Source organism: Diceros bicornis, chromosome 13 (genome assembly GCF_020826845.1).
Source record: "Diceros bicornis minor isolate mBicDic1 chromosome 13, mDicBic1.mat.cur, whole genome shotgun sequence".
NCBI classification, from domain to species: Eukaryota; Metazoa; Chordata; class Mammalia; order Perissodactyla; family Rhinocerotidae; genus Diceros; species Diceros bicornis.
Window position 1 is genome coordinate 16,326,738 of NC_080752.1, and position 15,525 is coordinate 16,342,262.

Consider the following 15,525-nt stretch of genomic DNA (forward strand, 5'->3'; position numbering starts at 1 on the left):
TGTAGACTTTTTTTCTCTGCATATAAGCAAATATAAATGTGTTTATATGTATACACAAATGTAATTTTAAAACAAATATTGGCTCACTCTGTGTGTGCTTTTCTAAGACCCTGAATAAAGTAATCATCTTTCCATGTTAATACATATAAAGCCATTACAGTCTTTAATGGCTGCAAAGTATTCATTGAGTGGACTATAATTTATTTAATGCATTGGACCCTTAATGATGAACTTATAGGTTGTTTCTAGCTTTTCACTACCGCAAACAGTATTGCAATGAGTATTTTTGTACACATATCTTATTTGCACAGTTTGGTCGGGTGGGATGGGTTAAATTCCAGCGACTGTGTCTTACTCATCTCTGTACCCTCAGCACCAGGCATAAAGTAGGTGCTCAGTAAAAGTATTAAAACACCCTGAATTTAGGTCTTCACGGTCTTGCAGTGTCTCATTTATCTTTGTATTTTTAGCATCTACAACAGTGACCAACAGCACAAAAAATTGTTTTCTAATGAGTAATCTCAAGGATATTCTACCCAGAACTCTACCCAGAAAAGAAAAGTAGCGAGTAGTGACTTCAGCTTTTAAGTGCCGTGTGGCTCAGAAGCACCTCACTACGCATTGCCAGCGAGGAAGCCCCTTGAGACGTTTCTAATGAGTGCTCTGCATTCCCCATCCTCCGTCTCCTCCTTGTGAAGAGTGTTGATGCCCTCCTTTCCCTGGGCAGTAGAAAGGCTAGATAAAAATTCTTGATAGATCGTTGGGTAGAGTGAGAAGTTAAAGACTCTTGTCTTCCCTTCAAAATTACTTGTTTTCACCTCCAGGATGCTCTTCACAGAACTTTCAAGGAGGACGGTTTCTTGTTCAGCCCCTTGTCACTAGTGCTGAGCATGGTACCTCCTACAAAGAGTAGGCCTTCAGTAAATGAGTGGAGAGTAAATGAATCAAGCAAGCATTGAGCTATGCAGTTGGCATAATTTGAGAAATTTTCTAAATGTTTTGACCATTTTCCCAAATTGAAATCCTTTTCCACTTCTTTTTGTTCAATGATGCCTCTTTTATTCTATATTAAACTTTATATATAATAGAGTCTATTTCTGAGCTTCATTTTTATAATTTTATTTATTTATTTATTTTCCCCCCAAAGCCCCAGTAGATAGTTGTATGTCATAGCTGCACATCCTTCTAGTTGCTGTATGTGGGACGCGGCCTCAGCATGGCCGGAGAAGCAGTGTGTCGGTGCACGCCCGGGATCCAAACCCGGGCTGCCAGTAGCGGAGCGCGCGCACTTAACTGCTAAGCCACAGGGCCGGCCCTAAGCTTCATTTTTCATTCCTTTGATCTATCCATCTATTTTTTTGGTGCCAGTGCATATAATTTTAATTGTTGTTGTTTTATAATATGTCCTAATATAAGGCTATTTATACCTGATAATTACTCTTTTCCAAAACATTATTTTATACTTTTGCTCATTTATATTTCTAAAATAAGTCTAAAAATATTTGGATGTATTCTGATAAAAACAGCCTATTGAGATTTTTGAGTTTACATTAAATCTACAAATTAATTTCTATATTAGCATCTTTGTACTAATCTTTCTATCATATAATATGGTGTATTTTCCCTTTTCCTTCAAATTTTCTGTTATATATTTTAGTAAAAATGTGTGTTATTCTATAGGTCTCTCATTCCACCAACATTTACCAAACACCCACTATCCCAACCCCCACCTCCTGCCACTGTGCTCTCTGCTAGAGATACAGAGATGGATGTGTCACAGCTCTTGCCCTCAAGGAGCTCTCTTTGATGGACAAGAGAGACAACTGATCAGATAATTACAACTAATTATAATAATTATTGTGATGAACAGAAGCACAAGGTGCTAAGGAAGCACGGAAGAGAGGTACCAACCAAGACTGGGGATATTAAGGAAGACTTCCTGGAGGAAGGGACTCCTGAACTGAGTCTTAAAAGCAGAATGGAGGTTAACCAGATAAAGAGAGGGGAAAGAGTATTCCAAGCAGACAGAATGTTTCTCAAAAGTAAAGAGACAAGAAAAAATACTGAGTTGTTTTAGGAGCTGCAAGTAGCTGGAGTATAGGATGACAGTGGGATAGTAGCTGGAAATGAAGCTAGAAAGTAGGTGGGAGGGTGGCAGATTGTGAAGGGCCTTGTGTGACAAGATAAGAGTTTGGATGTAGGATTGAAAGATATAAGTGGAGGAGTGAAATGGTCAGATTTCTGTTTGAGAAAAAAAAATCTCTTAAAGAGAAAATAGTTAAATAAGGCCACTTTGGCTGCAGTGTGGGAAATGGCATTAAGGGGTTCCAAGCTGAGGCAGAGAGGCTAGGCAGGGGGTTGTTGGGGTCATCTGGAGGCAACATGCCCTAAGGTAAGGGCAGTGGTAATAGGGATGGAGAAAAAGGATATGTTCCAGAGCTATGAAGGAGATGGGCACACACACAAACAGTGCATGGGCACACTCACACACCCACTCTTGTTCATATATTGCTAAGTGGTTTATGGTTCTTACTGGTTTAAGCAGGAGTTTTCCCCTATTGTATTCCGACTGATTATTGCTGACATGAGAAAGCTATTGATTTTTTAAAAATATGTCTATCTTGTATTCTACTTTTTGAACTTTTAATTTTAAGTGTTTAGTTGATTTCTTTGGCTTTTCTATGTATTTTTATCTAAGTACTTTTGCATATTGATATTTTTTGACCCTTCTCTTTTTCCATTTTATTATGAAAATCTCCAAACATACACAAAAATAAAGAGAATAGTATAACAAACCCCCATATGCCCTTCACCCAGATTCAACAGCTATTAAGGTTTTGTCCCACTTACTTCATCTTTCCCTTTTTTGTGTTTTTCTGCTGTTACTGAAGTATTTTAAAGCAGAATCTCAGACGTCTTGTCATTTCAGCTCTGCATACTTCAGTATACATCTCTAAAAAATATGGATATTTTCTTACGTAACCACAATGCCATTATCAGTCGTAGCAAAATCAACAATAATTCCTTGGTATACTTTAATATCTAGTATATATTCATAGTCCTTGTTTATCTCAAAATATCTTTTAATAGTTGGTTTGTTCCAATCAGTATTTGAATCACACGTCACATTTGGTAGTTTGGTCTCAAAAGACTCTTTAATCTATTAGCAGTCTATAACCTTACTCCCTTTTTAAAAAAATGCCGTAGACTGTTTTTTAAAAAAATGCCGTAGACTGTTGAAGAAACCAGGTCTGTTGTCCTGTAGAATGTCCCACTTTCTGGATTTGTCTTTTTCCTCATACTATAATTTAACTTACTGCTCTGTCTCTCGTATTTTCTATAAACTAGAGGTTAACTTTGAATGACTAGTTGGACTCCTGTTCATCTTTTCTGTGGGAGGAGGGTGCAAGACTACTTCAAAGGTCGGGCTGTGAAGTGCTACCTCTGTCTGATAGTCCCCTCCTAGGGATGCTAAGATTGATCAGAGGTTTGACTGATGACAGCTCATCCCTCCATTATAAGTTTCCCCGTCAACCTTTCATCAAATGAGTTCATCCACTGATGATTGTCACCTGAACGAATTATTTCATCATGGGCTACAAAATTTTTTAAAATTCTGTCAATTGTTTCACATTTATTAGCTGAATAAAGAACATTCCCTCAATAACTAGGGCTGTTTGGTTGTCCTGAAATAGAATATATACTAGAAAGACAAGATAAATGCTTAATTCATTTTCTTCTATTGCAATTTTTGGATTAAGGAGTTGGTGCCTTAATTGTTCCATTTTAAGCATCTATTGATCATGCTTCTATTTTATGACTTATTGCATTGGCTAGTCCAGTGATTCTCCCCAGTGGTTATCTTGTTATCTCAGCCTTTGAGAAGCGGGTCTTCATTTGCACAAGAGCCTTTACATCCTTAGGTATGTGAGTGACTTTCTAAGTGCCTCACATCAGTCCATCTGGTCCTGTACTTTTCAGAAGAGGAAAAGTTTTTCCTTTTGGGTTCTCTTCTCTTGTTCCAGGTCACACTGTGAAAAAGATGCGACAACACTCAGATTCGGAAGTGGCTTGTCTTGCCAAGGAAGTTTACACTGAGTGGAGAACTTTCATTGAAAAGCATTTGGATAGGCCTTCTATTGAAGTCCGAAGTGATACCAAAACTGAGACATTCAGGAAAAACGCCCAGAAATTACTCTCAGAAGCCTTGGAATTAGAGGTAATGTCCTAGGTAGAAAGTGATTACTAGATGCTCTTGGTTAAATGAGCCTTGTGCTTTCATAATGAACTTTCATAATCTTAATGCTGTGGCTTTATTCTAACTGGTTTTTTAAGGATTCTGGATTTGTAGGCATTCTGGGAGACAGTGTTGTAGAGAGTGCAGGCTTGGAACCAGGAAGACCTGGATTCAAACCCTGGCTCTAGTACTTACTGGTTGTGATACCTTAGGCAAATTCCTTAACATTTCTGAGGCTTGATTTTTTTTATCTGGAAGAGGAGGATTGTAATTCCTACCACCTAGGATTATTGGAAAGATTAAATGAACCATTTATACAAAGGAATAGTGTAGTGCCTGGTGACTAGAAGTCACTTAATGAATGCTGGTTCTTTCCCATGTAAAATTCTTTCCCTTCCCACTGAAGCACAAATCCTGGGGTGGACTCTGTTATGAAATATCAGTGGCAAATAAATAGCTACCTACTGAAAAGACTCTACTCCGCCATTTTTTGGCAGTACTCATACCTTTAGCTCTAGGGCATATAATCAGTGGGCTAGACATAATCCCTATCATCTTCATAGCCAATAGTTCAGATGACGTTAGTGGTTTGAGGTACACATGCTGGAAGAAGGATTTTTGCTTATTAACAATAGTATTAATCATCATCAAACAAATCTCATAAGTCAATTAATACTCTAGAAAAATCAGACATATCCATATTTTTTCTTCTTCTCAGGGTATCCCTATTAAAGTATCCTTAAAGAAGATTAATAGTTATTAGCAAAAGAAGCAATTTGGAAGTCTGGTTTAAATGCTAGATCTGTTACTGCATTCTCTGGAAAAATATTTTAACCTTTCTATCTCAATTATGCATCCACAAAAGAAAGGCAGATGGACTTGTGGTATATCATTTACTTTTTAAAAATAAAGTTTTTGGTGTTTTAATACAAACTTATGATCGAAAGTAAGAAAAATATAGAAAGGAAACATAAGATCACCACTGAACCTACCACCCAGACATAATCTTCTTAACATTTTGGTGAATTTCCTGTTTAGTAAATTATTACAGCTCTTTAAATGAATGCTGGGCAAGTTATGATTATCCCAGATTTTTTTTTTTTAGTAAGATTGTTGCCAGTCTTCCTCCTTTTTCTTTTTTCTCCCCAAAACCCTGGTACATAGTTGTGTATCATAGTTGTAGAGTTGTAGCTCTTCTGTATGGGACGCCACCTCAGCATGGCTTGATGAGCAGTGAGTAGGTCCATACCCAGGATCCAAACAGGCAAAACCCCAGGCCGCCAAAGCGGGACATGTGAACTTAACTGCTTTACCACCAGGCCGGCCCCGATGATTATCCCAGATTTATTAAGAGCCAATTATATGTCAAATGTTCCATAAGATATTTTTATTGATTATTTAAATAACATTGCAGAAAATTGACAATTATTTATATTTGTGCTGTATTTTTAATCTTGATCAATATCACTCAGTGTCATTTTGTGTATTCTTTTCCATATATCTTTATTTTTTCATATTTATAATTTTTAATGTCTATTGATAGTTCATTGAATTAATACGCTATAAGTTTGCTTAACTTTTCCCAAAGGAATCTTTTAAACCCTTGGAAGAAAGAAAGAAATATGAAGATTGTAAGTCCAATTTTCCAGAGTATCAATTAGCCAACAAAACTTGCTATTTGGTATTTTAAATAAAGTTTATTTTTTAAATAAACCAAAATTATTGCAGAAACGTATAGAGTACGGTTATATAAAATGTAGTTAATGTGGTGGTAAATACCAGTTCCCTGTGGTATCTTTTTAAGTAAATGATAATAATGAAGCTATGCTTGTAAGGATTAATGAGCAGTTTGCCTGCTATATTAAACTCCATAATAATTATCCTTTTAGTTTATCCATTAATTATCCTTTAAATGGCACATCAAGTGGTAAGCACTCAAGTGTTACAAAGCAAAGTTAAAAAAGTGATACATTCGTTAGTGCTTTCCAATGTAATTGGAAAAAATATCAGATTAAGCATAGTTGAATGGTTTTGTTCCCAAAGAGTAAATTTTAAAAATTAAAAATATGCGTCTTACCGTTTTCCTTGGCCAAAAAAAAATCAATCTGTTTTCCTTGCGTAAACAGCATTTGATGGTATTTTTATTAGTTTGGTATGTCAGAGAAAATAAACAGTTATGTCAGAGAAAATAAACAGTTTTACATAGAGTTAACTGTTAGCACCTATCATCATCTGAAACATTTCCACATTCGGGTAAATCAATGAACCATCTAATCCAGTATCTGGTCTTTGACAGTAATGAATGTTGAGTACATTCAAATCAGACATCAGATCTCCATAAATGTACTTTATCAGGCAATAGTAAACCATTGAGTAAGTTATTGGCCCAATGACTAAAAAGCCTTTACAATTTGATCTTAGCATGTGTTTTGCAAATCCACCTCATATTTTTTTAGAAAAAAAATGTTTCCATGTTATTTGCTTTAGTCATATCCTTTAGTAGTGAAAGCCACAGATGATGAACATACATACAGCGAAAAGGTGCATCTCTTTATTACTCTGCAGGTCTTGCTTTCCAGATTCATGGATTGTTTCCGTGTTCTTGGAATAATGGAATAGATGAATAAAAACTCCATCATTGAGACCCACGCTCCCTTCCCCTTTACTTTCTCCCTTCCAGATCTTTTATGTTCTTCCCTGCTTTTTAGATCTTTCCTCATGTGAACATCCCCTGTGGTGTCATTCTCTTACTTCCCCTTCCTCATTATCCACTCTCCTTCCTACCTCACGGCCTGTGATCATTTTCCTATTATGTCATTAAAAAAAATGAAGCTGATTCTCAAAGTGAGCCTGTATCATTAAGAGTTATGAAACACTGGCTGGTTGGCCCAGTTGGTTGTCAGATGGTGCTAATGAGATCCAGGTCAGGGGTACGTCCCCATATGGGACTGTTAGTTTTTTCTTTGTTTAATGGCCTCAGACTGCACCTCTGGCTTTGACCAGCTCTCTCATAAGTGTATTCAAGTGGTCAAAAAGGAGTGTGGGTAGAGATGTACAAATCCAGTCATGCTATTGGAAAACTCATACAAAGTTTGCTTCCAGTGGATATTTAATTCAACAAATGTTTAGTACTACTACTGCTAGTGCCAGGGGAGAATACAAACATAAATGAGTTGCATTCCTGATCCTAAGAAAGCTTACTGTCTCCTGGCTGACAGCCTGTAAATGACTAACTAAATATAAGGCAGGATGAAATATGTCTGAAATAGTGGTACTAGCAAGTGGTTTAGACACACAAAGGACAGAACAGTGAGATCTGTTGGGAGAATCTGGGAAGGTTTCATGGACGAGACAGCGGTGAACTGACCTTTGTAAGAGGGGTAGGATTTTGCTAACTAGAAAATACATATAAAATAGAAACATTAGATTTCATATTTTATCTGCTGTGTATAGGATGTTATTGAAAGAACAGGAAAGGAAGGAGGTGTACATAAGGGAAAAGGACATTCATTTAACACATGTTTACTGAGTACTTACTCTGTGCCAGTACCTATGCTAGGCATGGGGAATTTATAAATGGATCCAGCAAGGCATCAGCCCTGGAGGGGCTCACAGTCTTCTGAGGGAGATAGGCAAATACAGTGACAATACAGTGTGGGGAGTTCTGCACTTAAGGTAAACATGTGAAGAAGACCTTCTTCCCTTGCTTTTTAAGAGCTTACAGAGGTGGCAGGCATCATCACTAATTGATTACGGCACCATTTCCCACTGGGTCCAGAATTCTTGATGCAAGACAGCTCTAGGTGGTCATGTTTTATATCTTCTCCTAACTGTAGCCAATTCATCAGGATTGGACAACTGAGTGACTCACACTCAACTCACGGGTACAAATAGACAAGGAAGGCAAATCAGATTCTTTGTCTGAGAAATGTGACCTAGGAAACACTAAGAAAACAACAGTGGGAGTGTTGAAACAGAAGGGATGTTGGAGGAGTTATGAGAAGCAGAAGCTGTCGCTAGGGATGTGTAGAATAGAGGGAGAGGGATTGGTAGTGAGTAAGGCAGATGGGTAGGAGTGAAAGCCTGTGAGAAAGAAGCCAGGCAGATTATGAGAGACAGAGAGAAAGGATATAGTCCCTAAATAAATCCTCGGGTTCTGTTCCCATTCCCATTCAGACAAATGTATCTCACAGCAAAACCCCTTTTTTTCAAGATCTCAGTGAGAAGTCCTTTCCCCCAAAAGGTCTTATGTTAAGCACCGGGTTAGGACCCATAGGAAAGGACTGAACGACTGGGGTAGTTTTGGATTATCCAGAGGCAGTTATAAAATAGGCATTCTTCACTTTGTGCAATGAACTTGTTATACACAAGGGTGCAATGTGAATCATTTTCCCTTATGATTTACATTTTAATATCACTGATGTTTTTCTTCATTTCTTCATTCTGATTGGCCTTCATTTAACAGGAGGCATACATGAGAATTGTGAGGTGCTTGCTTCTTGTTCCCGTCACATCGCTGGTATAGCACCTGTCCCGCTGCCCCACGGCTATCTGTTACTGTCTCCTTTCTAGCTGTGAGTTCCTGGAGGGCAGGGGTCAGGTCTTTTCTGCTTCGTGTCTCCAGTACCCAGATTAGGCCGGACTCAGAGTAGTGACTCAGTAACTGTTTGCTGAATGAAGTGTGTATGAGTATTCAGGTATGTGAATTCCAAGGCACTCTCAGAGTTCTTTTTTTTTTTTTTTTAATACTACAGTTTGATGGAATGCCATGTTCTGTTTGGCAGATGCACATATACCCTTCTTCCTCTAACAACCACTCCCCTTAAAAAAAAAAAGACTTTTTTCTTGCTTGTTATACTGTTAGGCTAAGGGAATCTCTGAATAGTCAGTACCTAGCCATCCTCACACTGGGATGAGGATCCTCTCTGGCAAATGTTGCTGGATGAATGCTGGGCAGACAGCCACCTTTCCAGCCTCCTAAAGTAGTCTGGTACCAGGCTGCCTCAGGCCGGAGGCTAATCCAGTGCCCACCCAGGAGGCAGTGAGAAGCTCGAGGAGTCTGGGTTCTGGAGAGCCATGGCGCCAAGTCCAGCACAGCCTTGGAGGTAATCAGTCAGTCGTCAGGACCACAGACTTCCCTGAGCACCTTTTGTCTGCTACCCCCAGGCAGGTATCTGGGCCTGGATGTTCATTCCCTCCCTCTCTCTCTCTGTCTCTCTCTCTCTCAGTCCTGTTCTGCTCCCTGCTTGGTCCTTATGTCCTTCAAGTCTCTCTTTTCTATTTGTTTTGTTCTGCTGGTCTCTCTCCTATGTTAGGACATTTTATCAGGTGTCAGATGATCCTTTTTTATTTTTGGTGCATTTTTTCCTTAAACTTTTCTGTTTAAATAGAAATATAGTACATATATAGAAAAGTGCACAAAAGATATATGTGTAGCTCAGGGAGTTTATCACAAGGCAAATGCTCACTTCACCTGGCCAGATCCTACTCATTCTCCAGGTGTCAGGTCAGACGTCATTTCCTCCTGAAGGCAGGCGATCCCCTCCTGGGTTGAGTCTCTTGACTGTTCACTGCTGCAGTGGTTTGCACCCCAGCCCTCATTGCTCTCCTCATCCCTGGCGCTCAGTACACTTACAATCCCTGTTCGCTACTGTCTCCAACTGGGCCATGCTCTCCTTGGAGTCAAGGACTGGGTTGGCCTGTTCACTGCTTTTTCCTAGGCCCAAGCACAGAGCCTGGCACATAGTAGGTGCTGAATTGGTATTTGAATGAGTGGTGGAGTAAGGGGGAAGGAGTGAAGGGAAGAAAGGAAGTGAGGGGGAAATTTGTTTCCTGTTTTCAAGGAGCTCACTATCAGGGAAGGCAAACTCAAAAAGTAGATCATTATAATACATGATGAAAATGACTAAGGGAGGCTCAGGACATAGTGGCAGCCCAAAGAAGAACCTTCAGTCCTTTGAGGTAGGATTTGCTTTTTTGCTTTCTGTTTTTTGGCTAAGCTTTGAAATACCAATAGGAATGTGTTTCCTGGGGAAAGGGTGCCTTGCTGAGGGAACAGGTCCCTGTGCAGAGGTAGAGAGACACGTGCACGCCGCTTAGCTTGCTCAGGCCGGGCCGTGGTCAAGACTGGGGAGGCAAAGAGTGGGAGATGGACCTGGAAAGGAAGGTCATGAGGGAGTCCCTGACCAGCAGCCCAATCTGCCCTGGATCCAGACGGTGTGGACAAAGTCCCAGACCTGTCCTGCTGTGATTAGGTCTGGCTTCAGGAGAGCTTGGGCCCCAGACCACCCCAGAATTGCTACAGGTCCCGTCCCCTAGGCCTGCTCTGCTTGGCTGACCCTGCAGAGGTCTCTCCAAACTCAGCCAGTCTCTCCAAATGTGGAGGGGGCAGTTAGAATGGTGAAAGAGAAGGAACATGAACTTTGGAGTCAAGGGCTCTGGGTCAGAGTGCCTGCTCTGCTTCTTAGTAGTTGTAAGACCTTGAACCTTTCTCTACCTTTGAACCCGTTTCCTCATCTGTAAAATGAGATAATAGGAGTTGTGAGCACCAAATGTGAAAAGTGATTTATAAACTGCTCTACACACATATTAGGATCCAGACCCAGGGTTTCTGAAATGCTGTAAGGGGTTAAAAGGCACTTTAAAAACAGAAAAAAGTATGAGCTGTTGGACTGATTTATTATCCTTGGTCTTCGTTTCCTGGTTGGTCAAGTCCAGGGCCCAGTACCGGTTGCTTGGTTGAGGCCAGTTTCCTGTTATTATGGCATGTGTTACCACCCGGCAGGGGTTGTGAGTGGGCCCCGTCACACAGCACGTGGCCTCGTGCCTTAATTGCCAGGGTGGGTTAATCTGCTCCTCCTGTTTCTCTTGTGACGGGAAGTAGATGTCCTTGAATTTCAGCTGATTAATGGAGCCTCCGAGCAGAGTGCTCCAGCCTCTCTTGCTTTTAATCCTTATGCAATGCAAGGCCCTAATTTGATAATTTTGCTGTTTTTTAGATGGATCACCTACTGGTTGAAAATATTGAGCAGGAAACGTTTCATCTCTGCTCCCGCCTCATTAATGGGCCTTACCGGCGGACGGTGAGAGCCCTGGTCTTCACATTAAAGCACCGAGCCGACATCCGGGCTCAGGTGAAGAACGGCTCGCTGCCAGTCGGCACGTTTGTACAGACCCACAAAAAGTGACCTGAGGATGGTTCCAGCCCTGGGCTGGGCAGAAAGGAAAACGCACCTCTCTCTGCCATTCAAAGGCTCTTTTGAGTTTGGGTGACGGCTGCTGCTGGCTGTGCTGAATTTTCCCATCGTGCCATTCCTTCAGACAGGGGACGCAGAGAGCCCTGGGAGACAGACCTGCGGGAAACGCTTCATTAGCTGAAGTGTGCTGGTGCCGCCCAACAGGACGTGCCCTGGCTGTCACTAGGAAGCACGGTACGGTTACCATCACCCAACACAGTGAAGGGGTGACGGATTTCTCTGGGAGTGTGCCAAGGACACCTCTAAACTTGCCCATGTCAGACAGATGAAGTTACTACTTTATTTCGCCACCCTGCAGGTAACTGAAACTCAATTACCGCTGCCATCACTGGGTCCTGTCCCCCTGAGTTTAGATAGCTCCCGTGCCTCTCAGAACTCCCCTGTCTGTTCTCTTTGCTCTGCCCCAGGGGTGAGCCTGCTGGAGCCAGCCAACTACCCCTTCTTCCCAGAACTCACTTATCTGAACGTTTCAGCTCTCCCTGGCAGGCCTTCTGCATCGGTCTCCGGAGCCCCCATGCTGAGGCTTCTAATGAGGAACTGGCCTGAAGCATCGCACGCCTTGGGGTTTATTTGAATACATTGGCTCTCTTGGCTTAGGGCTCTGTAGAAGATGCTAATGAAATTTCTCTCTAATTACTGTAGCAGAAAAATTACATACATATACATTTAAAAATGAAATACTTCTATATAGACCTGCTTGTACAATTATGTAGATGATATTTGCTTTTTTAAAGTAATAATAAACTGGGACTTTTTCTCCCTGAAACAAAAGGTATGGCTTGTTCATTGAAAAGTGTTTTGGGTTGAGAAAGAGTATAGTTGGTGAAAATAATGATTGGACAAGAATTTGAGGGAGACAGCGAGACCCAAGAAGGTTTTAGGTTAGGGGAGACTGGAGCATGTTTGTAAACTGAAAAGAAGGAGCCAATAGAAAGGGAGAGATTTAAAATACAGAAAGAGAGGGGCTGGGTTAAAAAGCAAGGACAGGGAAAAAGAAGGGAGGGGACTAACATTACCTGCCTTCCAAAAGTCTAGATACTTTTCCTAAGATAACTGGTTAGCATTTCCATCGATCTTTATATAGTTTTTAAAAAATGTTTAATCCTTTCACCTGTTTTATTAGTAGATATTGTTTCAGTTTTTTAGATGTCTTCATTTATTCAGCAACCGTTTACTGAGTGCCCATTCTGTGGGGCACTGTGGATACCTAGCAGGAGCTACCGATGAGACCCTGAGGCTCACCAAGCAGAAGTCTCTTGTTCAGTCTCCTACTGCTGGTAGCCATTGGAGCAGAATAGTAATTGAGCACTTACCATGTGCTCAGCACTATGGTAGACATTTAAAATAATAATAATAATACCCCATTAAAGATGAGAAAAGTGAGGCTCAGAATGGTATGGTAACTTCCTCAAGGTCGTACAGTTAGTGAGTGGCAGATCTAAGATCAAAGCCCAGAGCTCTTTGACTGTATACAATCTCCCTGGTTGATTTCATCCGCTCTCATGGTTTCAGTCATCATTTACATGCCGATGACGCTCCAGTTTGTATCTTCAGCCCATACCTGTCCCATGAATTTCAGACGATAGATATCTCCTAGATGTCCCATGGGCATCTCAGATGTAATGTGTCTTCTCTCATTTGGCAATGCTGGCAACCCAGGTACTCCAGCTAGGAACTGGGGGTCAGCCTAGACCCCTCCTCTCCCACCCTCACCCAACCAAGGCCTGATGGTTTGACTTCTCACGTGTGTTTAGAATCTCTTGCCTCTTCTCCATCTCTAGTACCACTTCAGGACTTTATCCTCTCCTGCCCAGGTTGACTACATGGCTTCCTAACTGGTCCCTCTGCCTCCAGTCTTAACCTCTTCAAATTCACCTTTCTATGCTAGAAACAAAGTGACTGTCAAAACTGGAAATCCCACCGTGTCACTCCCCGTCTGAGCACTTCCATGTGCCGTTTTCTCTCTCTGGAATGTTGCTCTCCACTTAATTTGTCCTGCTGCCCCAGCGTAATGCCCTGTGTACTGTTCTATTGTGTCTGCGTGTTCTGTGCTGCTGCTTTTTTTTTTTTTGCTGGGAAAGATTGGCCCTGCACTAACATCTGTTGCCAATCTTCCTCTTTTTTTTTTTTTTCCTCCCCAAAGCCCCAGTACATAGTTGTATATTCTGGTTGTAAGTCCTTCTAGTTCTGTGTGAGCCGCCACCGCAGCGTGGCTGCTGACAGACAAGTGGTGTGCTCCTCGCCCAGGAACTGCACCGGGGCCGCCAAAGCGGTCAGAGCGCCGAACTTGAACCGCTAGGCCGTCAGGGCCGGCTCTGTGCTTCTGCTTTTGATTCTGTCTCCCCACTAGATTATAACCTCCTGAAGTCAGGAATCCTGTCTTATTCATCTGGGTATCTTCAGTGCCTAAAACAGTGCTTGTCCCGTGGCAGTACCCAGTAATATTTGTGGGCTTAATGGCTGTCCATGTGTCCGTGCCCTTGCTGCTCCCACCTTTGTTTTTCTTGTGGTCTGTAATCCACAGAGTAGCCAGAATGAACCTTTTAAAATGTAAAACAAATCATATCTCTTCTTTTTTTTTTTTTTTTGTGAGGAAGATCAGCCCTGAGCTAACATCCGTGCTAATCCTCCTCTTTTTTTTGCTGAGGAAGACCGGCCCTGAGCTAACATCTATTGCCAAGCCTCCTCCTTTTTTTTCCCCCAAAGCCCCAGTAGATAGTTGTATGTCATAGCTGCACAGCCTTCTAGTTGCTGTATGTGGGACGTGGCCTCAGCATGGCTGGAGAAGCGGTGCGTCGGTGTGCGCCCGGGATCCGAACCCAGGCCGCCAGTAGCGAAGTGCGTGCACTTAACCGCTAAGCCACGGGGCCGGCCCTCATATCTCTTCTTTATCCCTTCTAGTGGCTTCCATCTCACTTGGAGCAAAATCCCAAGCCCTTACCATGTCTTACAAGGCCCAGTGTGAACTGGCTCCTGCCTGCCTCTTTGACTTCATTTCCTAACATTCTCTCCCTTTCTCACACCCCTGTGGTTCCACTGGCTCCCTTGCTGAACATACATACCAGGCATGCTCCTGCCTCAGGGCCTTTGCACTTACACTCATCCCTGATCGCAGTGCTCTTTTCACAGATATCTGCATGTTCATTTGACCTCATTTGATTCAGGTCTCTGTTTGCCTTATCAGAAAAGCCTTTGTTGACTGCTCTAAATAAAATAGCACTCCCTCCCAACCATTTTTTTTTTGGTGAGGAAGATTAGCCCTGAGCTAACATCTGTTGTCAATCCTCCTCTTTTTGCTGAGAAAGATTGGCCCTGGGCTAACATCTATGCCCATCTTCCTCTACTTTATATGGAATGCTCCCACAGCACGGCTTGATAAGTAGAGCACATGAACTTAACCACTACGCCACCGGGCTGGCCCCACAACCATTTTTTAATACTCTACCCTGCCTCATTTTTTTTCACAGTATTTATCACCCCTTGAGACAGTTATTTATTTCTTTATTTTCTATCCCTCCCCCTCCACTTCAAGAATTTAAGCTTCATGAAAGCAGAGTCTTTGTTTTGTTCCCTTCTGTATCTCCACACCTAGAACAGAGCCTAGCACAAGCTAGGTCTCCGTAACTATTTTATTGAATAGTTGAATGACTAGTTGTAGGTGTGCAGGAAAGGCATCTAATCCAATCAGGGAATGCTTCCTGGAGGAGGTGATACCTGTGTGCAGTCTTAAAGGGCAGATGTAGTTAATTGGCTGGTTGAGGTGTATGCCTGGCAGAGAAAGCAGAGTATGGAAAGACTCAGAACTGTGAGATATCTGGAAGGTGATTGGTATGGCTGGAGTAGAGGACACATGTAGGAGAGTAGCTGAAGATGAGACAGGAGAGGAAAACAAGGACCAGGACCAAATTTGAAGGGTCTTGAGCATCAGGGGAAGGTGTTTGGACTGGTTAGTAGGAACTGGTGGGTTTTTTGATAACAGGCTGTGTGGAAGACAAGCTGGAGCGGGGGAAGAGCCTGGCAGTAGGAAGCCTC

At 41.8% G+C, this 15,525-nt stretch overlaps 1 protein-coding gene across 1 annotated transcript in view; it reads left to right on the top strand.

Annotated features, from left to right (window-relative positions):
• Positions 1–12,280, top strand: part of TCEANC2 (transcription elongation factor A N-terminal and central domain containing 2) — a 34,857-nt gene extending 22,577 nt beyond the window's left edge. The window contains exons 4-5 of the mRNA XM_058552488.1: positions 4,026–4,219; positions 11,236–12,280. Coding sequence (XP_058408471.1) covers positions 4,026–4,219; positions 11,236–11,424 — 383 coding nt within the window. The 3' untranslated portion in view covers positions 11,425–12,280. The remainder of the gene's footprint in view (positions 1–4,025; positions 4,220–11,235) is intronic.
• Positions 12,281–15,525: the final 3,245 nt, after the last annotated feature.